Source organism: Lynx canadensis, chromosome A1, assembly GCF_007474595.2.
Source record: "Lynx canadensis isolate LIC74 chromosome A1, mLynCan4.pri.v2, whole genome shotgun sequence".
Lineage (NCBI taxonomy): Eukaryota > Metazoa > Chordata > Mammalia > Carnivora > Felidae > Lynx > Lynx canadensis.
Genome location: NC_044303.2, coordinates 7614139 through 7631118, shown reverse-complemented (window position 1 = coordinate 7631118; position 16980 = coordinate 7614139). Strand labels below are relative to the sequence as shown.

General features: G+C 42.4%; 1 protein-coding gene across 5 annotated transcripts in view; it reads right to left on the bottom strand.

Annotated features, from left to right (window-relative positions):
• Nucleotides 1–16731, bottom strand: part of PAN3 (poly(A) specific ribonuclease subunit PAN3) — a 134717-nt gene extending 117986 nt beyond the window's left edge. Inside the window, exon 1 of one of the 5 annotated variants that reach the window (XM_030308388.1) lies at nucleotides 15904–16731. In XM_030308388.1, the coding sequence (XP_030164248.1) occupies nucleotides 15904–16336 (433 nt within the window). In that variant the 5' untranslated portion in view covers nucleotides 16337–16731. The remainder of the gene's footprint in view (nucleotides 1–15903) is intronic. The other 4 variants (XM_030308378.1, XM_030308406.1, XM_030308397.1 and 1 more) reach the window with 4 other exon arrangements.
• Nucleotides 16732–16980: the final 249 nt, after the last annotated feature.

Below are 16980 nucleotides of genomic sequence, written 5' to 3'. Positions count from 1 at the left end.
CACAACCCCTCCCGTAACCCTCAGTTTATTCTCCATATTTATGAGTCTCTTCTGTTTTGCCCCCTCCCTGTTTTTGTATTATTTTTGTTTCCCTTCCCTATGTTCATCTGTTTTGTCTCTTAAAGTCCTCATATGAGTGAAGTCACATGATTTTTGTCTTTCTCTAACTTCACTTAGCATAATACCCTCCAGTTCCATCCATGTAGTTGCAAATGGCAAGCTTTCATTCTTTTTGATTGGCAAGTAATACTCCATTTATATATATATATATATATATATATATATATATATATACACACACACACATACACACACACACACACACACACACACACACACATCTTCTTTACCCATTCATCCATCGATGGACATTTGGGCTCCTTCCATACTTTGGCTATTGCCAATAGTGCTGCTATAAACATGGGGGTGCATGTGCCCCTTCGAAAAAGAATACCTGTATCCCTTGGATAAATGCCTAGTAGTGCAATTGCTGGGTCGTAGGGTAGTTCTATTTTTAGTTTTTTGAGGAACCTCCATACTGTTTTCCAGAGTGGCTGTACCAGCTTGTATTCCCACCAACAATGCAAAAGAGATCCTCTTTCCCCGCATCCTCACCAACATCTGTTGTTGCCTGAGTTGTTAATGTTAGCCATTCTGACAGGTGTGGTTTTGATTTGTACTTCCCTGATGATGAGTGATGTGGAGCATTTTTTCACGTGTCTGTTAGCCATCTGGACGTCTTCTTTGGAAAAGTGCCTATTCCTGTCTTTTGCCCATTTCTTCACTGGATTATTTGTTTTTTGGGTGTTGAGTTTGATAAGTTCTTTATAGATCTTGGACACTAACCCTTTATCTGATATGTCGTTTGCAAATATCTTCTCCCATTCCGTCGGTTGCCTTTCAGTTTTGCTGACTGTTTCCTTCGCTGTGCAGAAGCTTTTTGAAGGTACTAACTTTTTAAAGTTACTAAGAACACATATCCTACATACCTCATGGGATGTACAAGGAGAAAAGGCATGTGGAGTACTTTTTAAGTTTAAATTACACAAGCATAAGACACGTTAGAGACCTTAATTACCAAGACTAGATAATTAAGTACTTTTCATAACTTCAATCCCTTATTTTTGCAGTCCACCAATACCACCTCTACAGTATAATAATTTGCAACCCAATGGAAGTAAGGCTTACTGTTTCTGTGAAAGCTCTATTATCATCTCTATTATTACAACATATCTGTACAGAATAATAATCAATTCAACAATCACTGTGTAAATATGAACTGCAGTCTGAATGACAACTGCAGCAGGGTTGATATTTTATTTTGCAGCTAAGCAAACTGATTCAGGGAGATGAGAAAGCTTGTGCAGTCACAAAGCTAGTAAGTGACACAACAGGGATGCAATGACAACCTCTTGATTGCATGAAACTGCCTTCCAGTTTTTAAGAAAGGGAATTATAAATCAAAAAATGAAATTTCAAGGCTGCAGTTTTATTTTTTTTAACGTTTATTAATTTTTGAGACAGCGCGAGAGAGTGCACGAGCGGGAGACGGCCAGAAAGGGGGAGACAGAAGATCCGAAGCAGCTTCCACACAGCAAGCGAGATTCATGACCTGAGCCGAAATCAAGAGTGGGTAGCTTAACCCACTGAGCCACCCAGGTGCCCCTCAAGCAGTTTTAAAACTGCAAAGTCTTGATGTTAAGACATTCAAACTTTGAACCAAAGGATCTTACAGTACCTAAAGAATCAGAACTTCTACAACTGTCAGCAGTAACCCTGCCATGATTAACATATAAATGTGTATGATAATAAGCCACTTAAAAAAAAACAAAAAAACCATCCTCACGGCTTAACTAAATAAATGCTCTCCTTCATCTTCAGTCTTGTCCCTTCTTGGTGAAATGGGTTTAACTTTCCAAAAAGATCACAATAAATCAATGCTACCCAAAGGGAATTCTAAAGTCAGTAAATTTGGAAAATGCTGAAAAAAACAAAAGTAAACCCATTCTTCACTGCACAACTTCTCATAGCATTGTGTCCACAATGTGAACTCTGACAATTCAAAATGGAGATACACTTCCCAAATGTACTTGCCTCGAGACCCTCTCTCCATGGAGCAGCTTGAGAGCCTAGAGTTCCATAGAACAGACTCTACAAAATGTGATCCCCTGACAATACTGAGCGGTTTTCCTGCGCCAAAGAAGACATCACAGACAAGATGTGGGCAATTCTTACGTTAGGTGACGAAATCCAAATTTCTTAGTCCAACATTAAAAAGCACTCAACAATCTGTTCTCAACCCATCATTTCCAAAAGGTGCCAGGTTTGAGTCTCGGTTTTGCCACTTACTAGCCACAAAGTCTCAGGCAAAATACTTAAAAATGTAGATTATGCCATTATTTGTAAAGTGAAAATCATACCATCTACCCTGCAAACGTCAATGAAAAATTATGAAAAACAATGAGACAGTATCTTGTAAGAATCTTGACGGTTTGTATAACTCTATAATATAACCTACTAAAAACTGACTGTACAACTTACAGTGACTGAATAAAGCACATAAATTGTATTTCAATAAAGCTATTTTTTCATAAATCAGTGGAGAAAAAGAGGAATTATCCAATAAATAAACTTAAAACAACTGGGTGTCCAGGGGCCCCTGGACTCAATCAGTTGAGCGACCAACTCTTGATTTTGGCTCAGGTCATGATCCCAGGGTTGTGGGAACAAGCCCTGGGTTGGACTCCACACTGAGTGTGGAGAGGCCTGCTTGGGACTCTCTCTCCCTCTCCCTCTGCCCCTTCCCCACTCACGCTCTGTCTCTCTGAAAACTTAAAAAAAGTAAAAAAGTAAAAACTGGGTATCCATCAGGGGGAAAAAAAAACGAATACAGATATTTCCAAAAGACCAAAGATTATAGTGTAATAAAAGTAAATACACACACACACACACACACACACACACAATCTATAAAAAGGTCTTTACAATAATCATAACTTTATTGAACTCTCTCCTCCAGTCAAAATGGTATACTCAACTGTATTTTGAAAGCCTACACTTTACATTATGAAGTACCATCAATTCCTACACACACACACACACACACACACACACACACACCTAACTTGGAATTAGAGCCATGGAGTTCCAATCCTACTTTTACTACTCACTAACTAGCTCTATGACCTGGAGCAAACATCCTCTAAGTGTCATTTCTTCATCTGGAAAAGAAGGCAATACCAGCTCACTCACAGGCCTGTGGTAGGGACTCAGAGGAAACAATCTAAAAGCAAAGTGCCTCATGTCCTGTCTCGAGGGATAATCATAAATGTTTTTTCCTCTTCTGTCTCTACAATGCATTGCCCAATTATTCTAAGCTGTTAAAACCTCTACCTCTTCAGATACCATTTATCTATTTGATTATGTGTATACACACACACACACACACACATCTTTATATAGAATATATTTTTTCTACATATATAAAATATAAACTTTGACCTTTCATTGCTATCTTCAACTATTTAAACCTTTAAATCCTGGGGCGCCTGGGTGGCGCAGTCGGTTAAGCGTCCGACTTCAGCCAGGTCACGATCTCGCGGTCCGTGAGTTCGAGCCCCGCGTCAGGCTCTGGGCTGATAGCTCAGAGCCTGGAGCCTGTTTCCGATTCTGTGTCTCCCTCTCTCTCTGCCCCTCCCCCGTTCATGCTCTGTCTCTCTCTGTCCCCCCCAAAAAAAATAAACGTTGGAAAAAAAAATTTTTTTAACCTTTAAATCCTTGTATGTTTCTGTATTATCTACCCATCTAAACTACCTGTTAACTGAGAGTTGGGACTACTTATATTTTTTTGGTATTCCCTAATCTACTAGCACATTTTTATGAACACTTACAATTAAATCCTTTTTGAAAATTGGTATTTTTAGAAGTTGATAAAAGATGCACTATAGTGTGAGTTTCACATCCAACCTTCAGAAAACACCCCATACAAATGGTATTAGAGCCTCCAATTTTCCTGATAAGGAAATTAAAACTCATGCCACCAGGGGATGCAGGCCCAAGAAAAAGGGGCTCTTTCACCTACTCAGCAGACACTCACACCAACCTCCTGAGCAAACACAACTGCCCGTGAGATCTTCTCAGCCAGTTGCCAACTATTGCCCTTGACTGTTTTTAAGTAGGTTCCATGCCCACGTGGGGCTTGAACTCAAGACCCTGAGATCAAGAGTTACATGCTCTACCAGGGCGCCTGGGTGGCTGAGTGGGTTAAGCGTCCGGGTTCCAAGTTCAGCTTGGTCGTGATCTCCTATCCTACTTCATGGGTTCAAGCCCCACGTCAGGCTCTGTGCTGACAGTGCAGAGCCTAGAGCTTGCTTCAGATTCTGCCTGTCTGTCTGTCTGTCTGTCTGTCTCTCTCTCTCTCTCTCTGCCCCTCCCAGCTTGGGCTCTGTCTCTTTCTCTCTCTCAAAAATAAACATTAAAAAAAAATTTAATAAAAAACTCAAAAAAAAAAGTTACATGCTCTACTAGATGAGCCAGCCAGGCACCCCACCCCCACCCCCGTCCCCTGCTTCACAGTGTATTTAATCCAAGTCTCAGTTTCCTCCCCTAAAACAGAACAGTAACATCTACTTTACAGGTCTGCTGTGAGAATAATTCAGCGCACAGGAATGCTTGGGTGATATTATGTGCCTAATGGTTACTTCTTGTGGTTTTGTGGTTATCATTTGTATCCATATATAAACCTACTTGTAAAAGTTATCTTGCCTTTTCTGATGAAAAACTAACATGTTCTTTGTACAGAATACATTAGGGGAAACGCTTCATGTAGTTTTTTAAAATTTTAATATAAATGACAAAAAGGTAGCTTGGAACATTTTAGACATGTTACAAAACCCATACGAATTGTCTAAAAGATAAGACTCGAATCCTTGGGGCGCCTGGGTGGCTCAGTCGGTTAAGCACCTGACTTTGGCTCAGGTCATGATCTCACAGTTCGTGGGTTCAAGCCCCACATCAGGTTCAGTGCTAACATCTTGGAGCCTAGAGCCTGCTTCAGATTCTGTGTCTCCTTCTCTCTGCCCCTCCCCAACTTGTGTTCTCACTCTCTCTCTCTCTCTCAAAAATAAACAAACATTTAAAAAGTTAAAAAAAAGACTCAAATCCAAAGCAGGTGACTGAGCAAGACGTATTGGTCTATTTGAAGGGCTGGACTTCGGGGCGCCTGGGTGGCGCAGTCGGTTAAGCGTCCGACTTCAGCCAGGTCACGATCTCGCGGTCCGGGAGTTCGAGCCCCGCGTCAGGCTCTGGGCTGATGGCTCAGAGCCTGGAGCCTGCTTCCGATTCTGTGTCTCCCTCTCTCTCTGCCCCTCCCCCGTTCATGCTCTGTCTCTCTCTGTCCCAAAAAAAATAAATAAACGTTGAAAAAAAATTTTTTTTAAAAAGAAGGGCTGGACTTCCCTCAGAAGCTCACAAACAGAAAAAGTCCAAGGGAAATCTGAGAAAAATAGTAGTTAATAGCTATAAACGCTGTATTTCCAGTCTTCATGGTAAAGTTTCTGTGCAGAGCCATAAGAGATCAATTCCACGTTTGTGATCCTCCTCCTAACTCTGAAGTATCACTAACCAACATCGGTGATAACTAGGGAAGCAAGACCTTAGCACATAGCATCAATCATAAGTCAAATGTAATTTCATATGCATTATCCCATTTTTTTACCCACTCAACAAGCTGAACTGTGTCCTCTCAAAAGAAATGTTGACATTCTAACCTCAGTATCTCAGAATGTGATCTTAATCTCAGTGCAGAATCACTAAAGAAAGATGTAATCAGTTGAGATGAAGTCACTGTTTGGGGCACCTGGGTGGTCCAGTCAGTTGAGCATCTGACTCCAGCTCAGGTACATGATCTCACGGTTCGTGAGTTCCAGATCTACACTGGGCTCGCTGCTGTCAGCAACAGATCCCACTTCTGATCCTGTCTCCCCCTCTCTTTGCCCCTCTCCTGCTGGTTCTCTCTCTCTCTTTCTCCCTGTCTCTCAAAATAAATAAACTTAAAAAAATAATAATAAATATTTCTTAATATGGCTTTAAAAAAAACAAAAGAAGAGGTCACTGTTCAGGTGAGTCCTAATCCGATATGACTTTAGACTTTATAAAAGGGGAAACCTGGACACAGACACACACGCAGGAAGAATGTCTTGTGAAAGTGAAAGCAGAGACCAAGGGGATGCTTCTGAGAGCCAAGGGATGCTAAAGACTAGAGGCAAACCACCAGAAGCTCGGTGAGAGGCATGGAACAGATTACTTCTCACAATCCTTAGAAGAAAGCAAGCCAGCCAACACCTTGATCTCAGACTTCTAAGCTCCAGAACAATAAATCTGTTATTTAACCACCCGCCACCAATAAAGCCATTTAATAAAAATAAAAGATTAGATGGGCGATTATTAACCCAATAAACATAAGCTAAGGAAAAGTATCTCTAAGTTCAGAAGTTTCTAAGTAGTCAACATCAAAAAAAAAAAAAAAGTAAGTTAAAAAATACCTCATAAAATAACAAATACCAATTTTTTAGAGCAAACCATTTCTAGTGCTAAGCTCTTCTAAGCTCTTCAGAGAAATGTTTATAAAGATTTTCACATATGGAGCACTGCTTATCATGCATCTTCAATTCAGGTGAAAAAAAACATCTAGAAACATTTTTTGTATTTGTTCTCAATGGAAGTAGAGAACAGTATTAAACCACAATCTATCTGAAGTAATTCCATAAAGAGCTAAGGATGCTATTTAAATGATTCCTTTTTCAGCCTTCTAACTAGACCAATCTTTCCCCCTTGAACTGTTACCCTTTTGCTTTGAAACATTCACTTCTGGTTCTGATAGATCAGACAGACAGGTACCGACAGACAGGAAATAATACCGTTGCCGTGCACAGTTTTACACGTACACTCTCGACAGTCCTTCAGGATGTGTATCATCACCACCTAGTTTGGCGTCAGTGCCAGAGATGAAATTTGAAACGAGAACAATCTTGCTTCAAAGGTTCCGAAAATTACTATACTACCTTCCTCTCAGTCATTCCTACAAACTCAGACTCCCATTCACAACTACCTAGTATTAAATGTCTCCGAATACGTGTGTGACAAGTACTTTGAAGCTACAAACTCATTTATCCTTAATTCCTTTCTCTCTCTCATCCATCCCTTCAAGTGGCTGCTGTATCAAATCTCTCAAATGCGCCCCCTGTATTTCATTGCCACTTGCCCAAAACGGGTCCTTAGCATCTCTCCCTTCAACAGATCTTATCCTTTCCCTTGGCACAGCCTACAAGGGTGACCACACAATCTATCATCTGGTACCACTCTCCATAATATAGCCTATTCTCCACATCAGCTGACTGCAAACCAAAAGCATGCACAACGCTCTCTCTCAAAATCTGTGTCCAGGGGCGCTTGGGTGGCTCAGTCGGTTAAGCGTCCGACTTCAGCTCAGGTCACGATCTCGCGGTCAGTGAGTTCAAGCCCCGCGTCGGGCTCCGGGCTGATGGCTCAGAGCCTGGAGCCTGCTTCCAATTCTGCGTCTCCCTCTCTCTCTGCCCCTCCCCCGTTCATGCTCTGTCTCTGTCTCAAAAATAAATAAATGTTAAAAAAAAAAAAAAAATCTGTGTCCGTGTCCTCCTGGGATGCCTTTCTTTTCTACCAGATATGCGTCATACATCTTTCAAAAAATAGTTCAAATGTTACCTCTTGATGAGACCTTCCACAATATCCCTGAACAGAGTTTATGATATGTTTTATACCTAGAGCGTATCATACTATGCCAACATTTATACATCTCAAAATCCCTTACTGGCCTATGCATTCACAAATGGCCAGTACCACGCATCTCTGTCTTCCCAAAACTGGTATAGTATCTGGCACAGAAGTGTTCCATAAACGTGTGACAATGAGACTCTCTAGTCAGTGCCCAGAGTATACATATACCATCAGTCAGCTGCATAAAGTCGACCTCCAGAGACAAGTTCACATTGTTTTAAAAACTGCAACATCTATCTGGCAAACTGGCCCTTAAGGAAATTGGCATACCTGTGCACCAAGAGAGCCACAGTAAAGCCCATGGCAAGACCAAAAAAAAAAAAAAAAAAAAAAGAAAAAAAAAAAAAAAAATTCCTAAAAGAGCAATTTTAGATAGATCAAGTGGCTTAACAAGTACTCAGCTGAGATCCTCGTGTTCCACACTGGAATACGTACGGTACAGTGTTTTGAACTGAAAATTAAAGATCAACATTATTACCTAGTTTCCTGAATCAGCACGACTGGAAAACAGCCGACTCTGAAGAGCACCACAATACTAAAGGCCTTCCAAGATACACTGGCCACAAAACTGATAATGAACAACTAACTGAACTGGGTTCTCAGGTGAAGCCACTTAATGTCGAGTACTGTCCCTTTGATTGCTTACTGAGAAATGCCTTCCGAAACAGTTCCAGCTTAGGATCTGTGCCAAGATCACTGCTTTCTTCACACAATCAAAATCTGCCAATAAATAAATGTTTTCAGAAGTCTTCCACTGATGTTGTTTTCTCAGTAGAATGAACCAGAAATGTGTTTCTAAAACCAGCTTACTCCTTGTGCAAAGTATCAGCGTGATATCATTCAAACCCATGGTTTATTGAGAACTGAGGAGTAGATTTGTTCTTTCTTTCTTTTTTTTTCTTAATAGCAACTGTCCTCTTTTATTTTTTTTTAAATTTTTTTTTCAACGTTTATTCATTTTTGGGACAGAGAGAGACAGAGCATGAACAGGGGAGGGGCAGAGAGAGAGGGAGACACAGAATCGGAACCAGGCTCCAGGCTCCGAGCCATCAGCCCAGAGCCCGACGCGGGGCTCGAACTCACGGACCGCGAGATCGTGACCTGGCTGAAGTCGGACGCTTAACTGACTGCGCCACCCAGGCGCCTCAACTGTCCTCTTTTAACATACTATAAAATGTGGGGCATTAGATTTGCTAACACTGCCCACTCTACCATTAAAATGTAAGCTCCACAAAGGAAAGAATCTTTTTATTTGATTACTGATGTACCTCAAAAATCTAAAACAGCAGCTGACACAGTTAGTGCTCAGTAAATGTTTATTAATCAAATAATTAAAATGAATGAATCTCCACTTTTAGAGCTAATCATACTAAATGGAAAGTCTGCCAAAATCTAAGTTTTTCAAAAATATTATCTATTTACATTAAATCTTTTTACAATATATATCAGAGGACTTTGCTAAAATTTTTACTTTAAACACTGCCTGGATCATTTTTCCAAGCCCTGGGAGCAGGGAGAAAATTCACAGTCCCATCTTTGTCAAGACTCCTCCTCCGAGACAGCTGACATTGCTGTAAAGTCTATGAGCCATAAAAGGTCACTATTTTAAAGGAATTGAAAAGGCCCCATCCCATTTTGGTTTTGTTCACCTCCAATCTCATCTTTTCGATCAAGTATACAGTGAGATTCAGGAATAGCAATTTTGTTAAAAGACAGAGTAAGTTTAAGAACAGATGAACAAAATCACAAAGTTAAATCTGATGGTATGTCATGTCCTTTCCAGTTTTTCCAACCCTGTCATGTTCTACCTAATTATAAATATGAAAGCAGCCTAAGGTAACTGTATCAAAAATGCAGATAAACAGTGAAAGACTATTAAATGATAACACTAGTCTTTTATTAAATATACAAATGAGATTTCCCAGAGACTATTAACAAATACCACCTCATTAAGTTGCAAAAGATGTGATTTACAAAACCATCTCTAGATAAGTGAGCCACTGGGAGAAAATCTTGCTGGGACAGATTTAATATGGATGGCTATTTCAAATATCTTATTTCAGCTAATGATGTATAAAATACAGATTTTTTATTGACCTGTAAGTGACATGAAATATTACTTTTAGGTGTACAACATAATGATTTACTGCAAAATGATTTACCACATTAAGTTTATTTGACATTAATCACTACACAGTTGCCATTCTTTTAATGCTGAAAACTCAAGAACTACTCTCTTAGCAACTTCCAAATATACTCTACAGTATTGTTAACTATAGCCACCTTGCTACACATTACATACTCTCAAGATTTATTGATCTTTTAACCGTTAAGTTTGTACCTTTTGACCACCTTCAACCATTTCACTCACCCCCCACCACCTCTGGCAACTACTAATCAGTTCTCTGTACCTAGGAGTTCAGGGTTTGTTTTTTTCTTTGTTTGTTTTTTGGTCTCACATGTGAGATCATATGGTAGTTATCTACATAGTTTTTCTTAATGTAACAAGTTTGAACCAGATTAGTGAAGATTCTGTATGCTTAACATATGTACATATCATATTTTACATAAATCTATGTGTAAATGTACATAAAAAATTAAGATGTAACAGCTTAGTGGCATCGTTTGCAATAATAAAAGACTACAAACAATCTAAATATACATCCATTAAAAAGAATACAATATACAGCGGAATATTATGCAGCCTTTAAAAAGAGCAAGGTAGATTTCTATGCGTGGATGTGGAACAAATCACAAGACATGCAGTTCAGTGAGAAAGTTCAAAGTGCATTGGGCTTCCGTGTGTCTCTACCAGTATATGTGTCAGTATGTACTACAGACAGGGAACTGTAAGCATGTGGATGATTGTACAGCCAAAGAATATTTCTGAATAGATACATAGTAAATTGGAAAGCGTGACTATCGTTTGGAGAGGGATCAGGGAACTAAGGAAGTAGGGAAACTATTTTTCACTGTGTACCATTTTATGCTATTTACATTTTTAACCTGTGCATGTACTAATTTTTAGTTCCAAAAACAAGATACTGTTTCCCATTTTTTAAGCTGTATTTTTTATAATAAAAATGTAATTAAAAACTAGCTTTAGAAAAATAGGAATACAGGTGCCCGGCTGGCTCAGCCAGTGGTGCATGTGACTCTTGACCTCAGGGTCATTGAGTTCAAGCCTCATGTTCAGCATAGGGTTTACTTAAAAAAAAAGAAAAGAAAGAAAAGAAGGAAAAAAACAGGAAAAATATCTTTATTTTTAAAGAAAAAACAGACATCAAAACAGGGGAGGGGCGCCTGGGTGGCTCAGGCTAGGCTAGGCATCCGACTTAGGTCATGATCTCACGGTTCGTGGATTCAGGCCCACAACGGGCTCTATGCTGAACGCTTGTTCAGAGCCTGGAGCCTGCTTCAGATTCTGTGTCTCCTTCTCTCTCTGCCCCTCCTCCGCTCGTGCTCTGTCTCACTCAGTCTCTCAAAAATAAATAAATGTAAAAAAAACACAAAACAAAACAGGGGAGGGCTTTTTTATGAAGAGGATTGTTATCTACATGCCAATTAACTCAGCCAAGATAGGTGAGACCGACATGCCCCTCCCTGTACTGGAGGTTAGACTGCTGAGCAGTCAGTGTTTCTAAGACTTGTTGGGAGGGGAGGAGGATCTAAAGATCAAACACGAAGTAATTTGTTTTCTAGATCATGAACATTTAGAAAACACAGGAGCATTTTAGAGCTGAAAGGATTCTGAACATCATAAACCCCATCCCCCATTCTCCCATTTTACAGATAAGGAAATATATTTCCACATGGACTAAATGACCACCTTAAGATAATGAAGTGATTTTGGAAGACAGCACTAAAATCAAAATCTCTGAGCCCCAGGCCTGTCGTAATTTCCATATACTGATAAGAGACACAAATACTTGCATGTATTGGCTTGCTAACAACTATATGATAACAGTATATAAAACAAACATCTTACCATATTCCATTTATATAGTCTCAGACTAAACTACTTTATAAACAGGATATGAAGTAAATATGAGAAAAAAAGGTGAGAAATACTACTACAAACTTGTGTGTGTGTGTGTGTGTGTGTGTGTGTGTGTGTGTGTGTGTGAGAATTGTTTTTTCTCAAAATTCATATACTGAAGCCCTAACTCTCAATGTGAATGCACTTGGAGACAGGGCCTTTAGGAGCACAGAAGTTATTAATAACAATTAATCCCAGGCAATAAGATGAGAAGACTGGTCTACTCTGACTTTATACACTGCTGTTCCAATGGAAATTTTTCATAACTTAAAAATAAGTGAAAATCAACCCTAAAATACATACATAAAAAATAAATATTCAAGTCCATCAATAAATGCCTCAAAATCCTAGCACAAATCTTTAATATCACTTCTGGGTTACTGTAAATGCTCACAGCTTTGGTACGCGAAGCAGATATGCCTATAAAAAAGCAAACCCCCCCAAAAAAATGCTGCTTCATAATAACGATAAATATAAATTTTCAAAGTTTAAAAAAAAAAAAAAAAGAATGCACACAACTTGGCTGAACCTTGAGGGAACTGTGCTGGGGTCGGGGGGTGGGGAGGAAACGAATCCCAAAAGATTTCATGCTATATAATTCCATTTAAAACCATTCTTAAAACGACAGAATTATAGAAATGAGAGCAAATAGGTAGTTGCCAGGTTTGGGGAGGGAGGGAGGGAGGCTTACAAAAGGGCAACTTAAGGGTGACAAAACCATTCTGTGTCTTTACTGTGTTGGCAGGCACACCAACATACATGTGAGAAATTCCCACAGAAATACACGTGCAAATAAGTGCAAATAAGATTAGAGAAACAGGAATACGATAAGCAGAATGTATCAATCAATGCTGGCTGTGATACTATACTCCAGGTATGAAACATGTTACCACTGGAGGAAAATGAGTGATGAAATGAGCTCTCTGTGTATTATTTTTTACAACTGCATTTGACTCTACATTATCTCTAAATAGAACGCTAATTTAAAAACTGAAAAATTTCGTTAAAAAAAAATTTAAAAAAAAAAAAGGGGCGCCTGGGTGGCTCGGTCGGTTAAGCATCCGACTTCGGCTCAGGTCATGATTTCACGGTCTGTGAGTTCGAGCCCTGCCTCGGGCTCTGTGCTGACAGCTCAGAGCCTGGAGCCTGCTTCAGATTCTGTGTCTCCCTCTCTCTCTGCCCCTCCCCTGTTCATGCTCTGTCTCTCTCTATCTCAAAAATAAATAAACGTTAAAAAAAATTAAAAAAAAAAACTGAAAAATCCTATAAAAGGGCAAAAATATGAAGACATTTTGCTTTATTGTGGCAATGCACTTTTATGGAAAGAAGAGGTTTACTCATTCACTGAATCTTACCTCAACTTGTGTTAACTCAGTCCTCTTTGAATATTCCTCATAAAATTTATCAAGGCTTAATATTATACATCTCACAAGCCCACAAAAAAGAGTGCATGCTATATGAGTCCATTCCTATAAAGTTCAAAAAAGTACAAAAAAAGTGAAAAATGAATCTACAGTGTCAGAATGCAGTGTTAGAAACGGTAAGTTGTATTTGGGAACTGGGGCAAACCATCTGGGATGGGACAAAAGCAGGCCTTCTGGGGGTACTGATTATGTACTATTTCTTGATCTGAGTTCTGATTATAAGCCATTGTTTTCAACTTATAAAAATTCCAAAAACTTGTGATTTGTACACTTTTCCCTGGGTATGTATACCTCAATAAAAACTTTTTTCACACACACACACACACACACACACACACACACACACACGATTCCATAAAGCCCAAAGTATTTCTGCACGCAGATCTACCCTAACAGAGCAGAGGAGTGTATGACCTTTCAGCTAAGGGAAACGCTGTACAATCTTACATTTAAAGAAAAGGAAAAAATGAAAACAAAATAAAATTGTGATGCTAGATGATCAAGTCTGCAAGAAAATTTAAACTTCTGATAACAATACCTCTTAGAATATGCTGTCTAGTTTAACTGCCTCATGCACTTAACAAACCAAGCCTGTTTCCAAAAATACGTCAAAGAATATAGGAAAAGGTAGAAAGCAGACTAAAAACTAAACATTTAAGGGTGAAAATTCAAAGCAGCCATTAAACCACCAACACAATCCTCTTCCCTGATTCCTGAGCAACTTTACTTGCCAGTCACTGGTATAAAGCAATCTGCTCTCATCCAAAAGGAGTCACAACCCAGTACGACTCAGTTACCCAGAAGACTACAGCGGAAAAGAGGAGCCTCGGGCTTCACCGGGCAAGTTAAAGCAAGCCCTATAGAACCTAAATACATAACTCAGCTATTTAATCGAATAACTGTTAAAGGACTGAATACTAAATTGTAAAATGCCTTCTTAGCAACAACTACCTGTTCTCTCAAGACCCTATATCCCAGACAATTACTTTCCTTTTATGAGGTATGGAATGAGCCTCACCTTTGAGCCGTTGTCAGTATCTTCCCCCACCTCCCATCTTCACCTACTTACAATATCCTGTCCTATCTTTCATGTTCCAGATCTACTACTTCTGCATATTAGAAAATCCTACAAAGATAACATATTTAATCGAATACCAGCTTTTTTGAAAATGCCTTTCTGTATGTAACAAAGCTACCATTCAGTTTCCCCCTACCAAAGACTGATCAAATTACTTTGAGCCACAACTCACACAACCAGCAAAAGTTCACCTTGAAAATGCAAAGTTGCTGCTCCAAAGTGATAAATTTCCACCGATAAAGTAACCAATTTTTACAAAACACTTTTAAGTGGCAAATTAATCTTCTGAGCGTATCAATGCGGACAAACACATCTGCATTACAGCCAAGTCCATCACAGCAAGCTTTCTTTTAAAAAAGCTAATCTCTGGGAAAACAATAATCCTCACAGTACAAACAGCTGGCGAAACATCTCGCCAAATTCATTTACAGTTAAAAAAAAAAGACAAAAATGTACTGATGACCAAGTTACAATGCCTATCAAAGTATCTTCAGATCTGCAAGCTGTTTAGAATTCCCAAGAAACGGGACTCCCCCTTCCTTTGGTTTAGAAATAGTATACTCAGAAACAGAAAAATCTGACACCTGCTCTCCCCCACTTGCTTAAGAGCAACACTCTGTAAAATAGATTGCATTCACACATCCAACTCCACTAACAACTAAAAAGTTGCAAGGCAGTAGATAATGACAAGTGAAAAAAAGGAAAAAATACCAACAGCCCTGACAACATACTCGAAGCCAAGGGCTCAGGTGCACGCACGTGAACGCCGCACCGGACCCGCTTTCCAGGCTCCCTGCTAAGAGTTCGCTTGATACAAAGTTGTAGAAGACAGGATCCCTACCCTACTCTCGCCCGGCAAACTTATCTTGGCTTCAGCAGAACTATGTCGAAATGCAAGTCTTGGGAAATTCCTCCTCTCAGCTCTCGACTAAACCTAAGCACAGTATACAAGTTGCTGTCCCTTCACTCCTAATCCTTAGAAAGCATTTCCTGCTTGAAAAATCTTTCTCCCCGTAAGCCTTACACAAACTTTTTCCGTTCTTTCGGCCTTACTCCAGGAAGCCTTAAGCCCGCCCATCACCTCCCGCCCCCTGCCCACACTCACACCCACTAGGGAACCTCAACACTCGGCAGACACCGCTCCACACGGGCACGCAAAACACATGTGCCTGCAAACCCAGCCCCTTTCCACACCCCCCGGAAACGACACCCCCTTTCTCACACACCGCACGCCACAGCCCATCCCCCTTCCTCCCAGCCCCCACTCGCAGCACCCCCGTCAACCCACCCACGTTCCGGGGAGCCCAGCCTCCCCTCACTCCCCGGCTCGCCGAAGGCGGTGGGGAAGGGAAGCAGGAAGAAGGAAGGAGGGCTCAGGCCCGGCCTAGGCCTTTCAGACCAACTAGGGAAGGTGAAGGGGGGTGGGGGGGGGGGGGGACCCGCGGGCAAAGCTCGTCGCAAGGCCTCATCCGGGCCCCCTCCGGCCCCAGGCCTTCCCTGCGCCGCCGCGCCGAGGCCCGGGCCGCCCTCCCAGCCCGGACCACACTCACTTGCCAGCCGCGGTCCATCGAGGACGCCGCCGCTGCTGCCTCCTCCGCCGGCTGCGGCTCCGGCCCCCGGGCCTCCCAGGTCCGGCTTCTTGGGCCCCGGGGGCGGCCCGGCTCCCCCGCCCGGGACTGCTCCGGGCGGAAAGGCGGCCACCGGCGCGCCCGCCAGAGCCAGGGGGACGCTGTTGCTATGGAGGCCGAGGCCCGGGGCAGCTCCGGCGGCTGGGTCCTCATGCAGGAACTGACACTCCTCCCCGTAGAAGCAAGTCTTATCCTTAGCGTAGTAGCGGCAGTACTTCAGCTTGACTCCCGCCGCCGCCCCGCCGGGGACACCCCCGACCCCCGGCGGGGCCACCACCGCCACTGCCGCCGCCAGCGAGGAGGAGGAAGGGGAGGCGGCGGCCGAGGGGGGCGGGAGGCCGCCGCCACTGTTCATGGCAACGCCGCAGCCTCGTCTTCCGCTGCCGCCCGAGGAGCCGCCGCCGCCGCCGCCACCATAGACCGGGGAGGGAAGGAAGACGCTGCCGGTGCCGGATAAAAGCCTGGGCGGGTGGGTCTGTCCCGCTGCGGGAGCCGGAGCCGCCCGGGGAGAGGGGGGGAGGGGAGAGGGGAGGGAGGAGGGGGTAGGAAGGAGGGGAGGGGAGGGGGAGAGTTGGGATTCTCTCTCACTCACTCTCTCGTTCTCTTTTCTTAAAGGGGCCGCGCGGGACGACGGGGTGGGCGCGCGGGCCCAGACGGGGCCTTCGAGGGAGCGGGCTTGGGAAGGGGGAGCGGCGGCGGCGAGCGGGCTGGGAGGGTGGAGGGGCCAGTTTATTTTTAAATTCTGCCTCCACTAGCTCTCTCGCGCTCTGGTTCCTCCGAGTTGTTTATTCCATTTTCCTCTTCCTGAGAGGGCCGTCGCCGCTGCGCATGCGCGCCGAGGCGCGAAGGTTTGTGGGTAGCGGGAGCGCGAGGGGAAGCCCCGCCAGGCGTCCGGCCCCCGGGGCATCCGCGAGCCGGCCGGCGGTTAGGACGGGCGGTTCGCGGTGGCCTTCCCTGAGGCCGATCCGGGTGGTGAAGTTCTCACGAGACGAATACCTT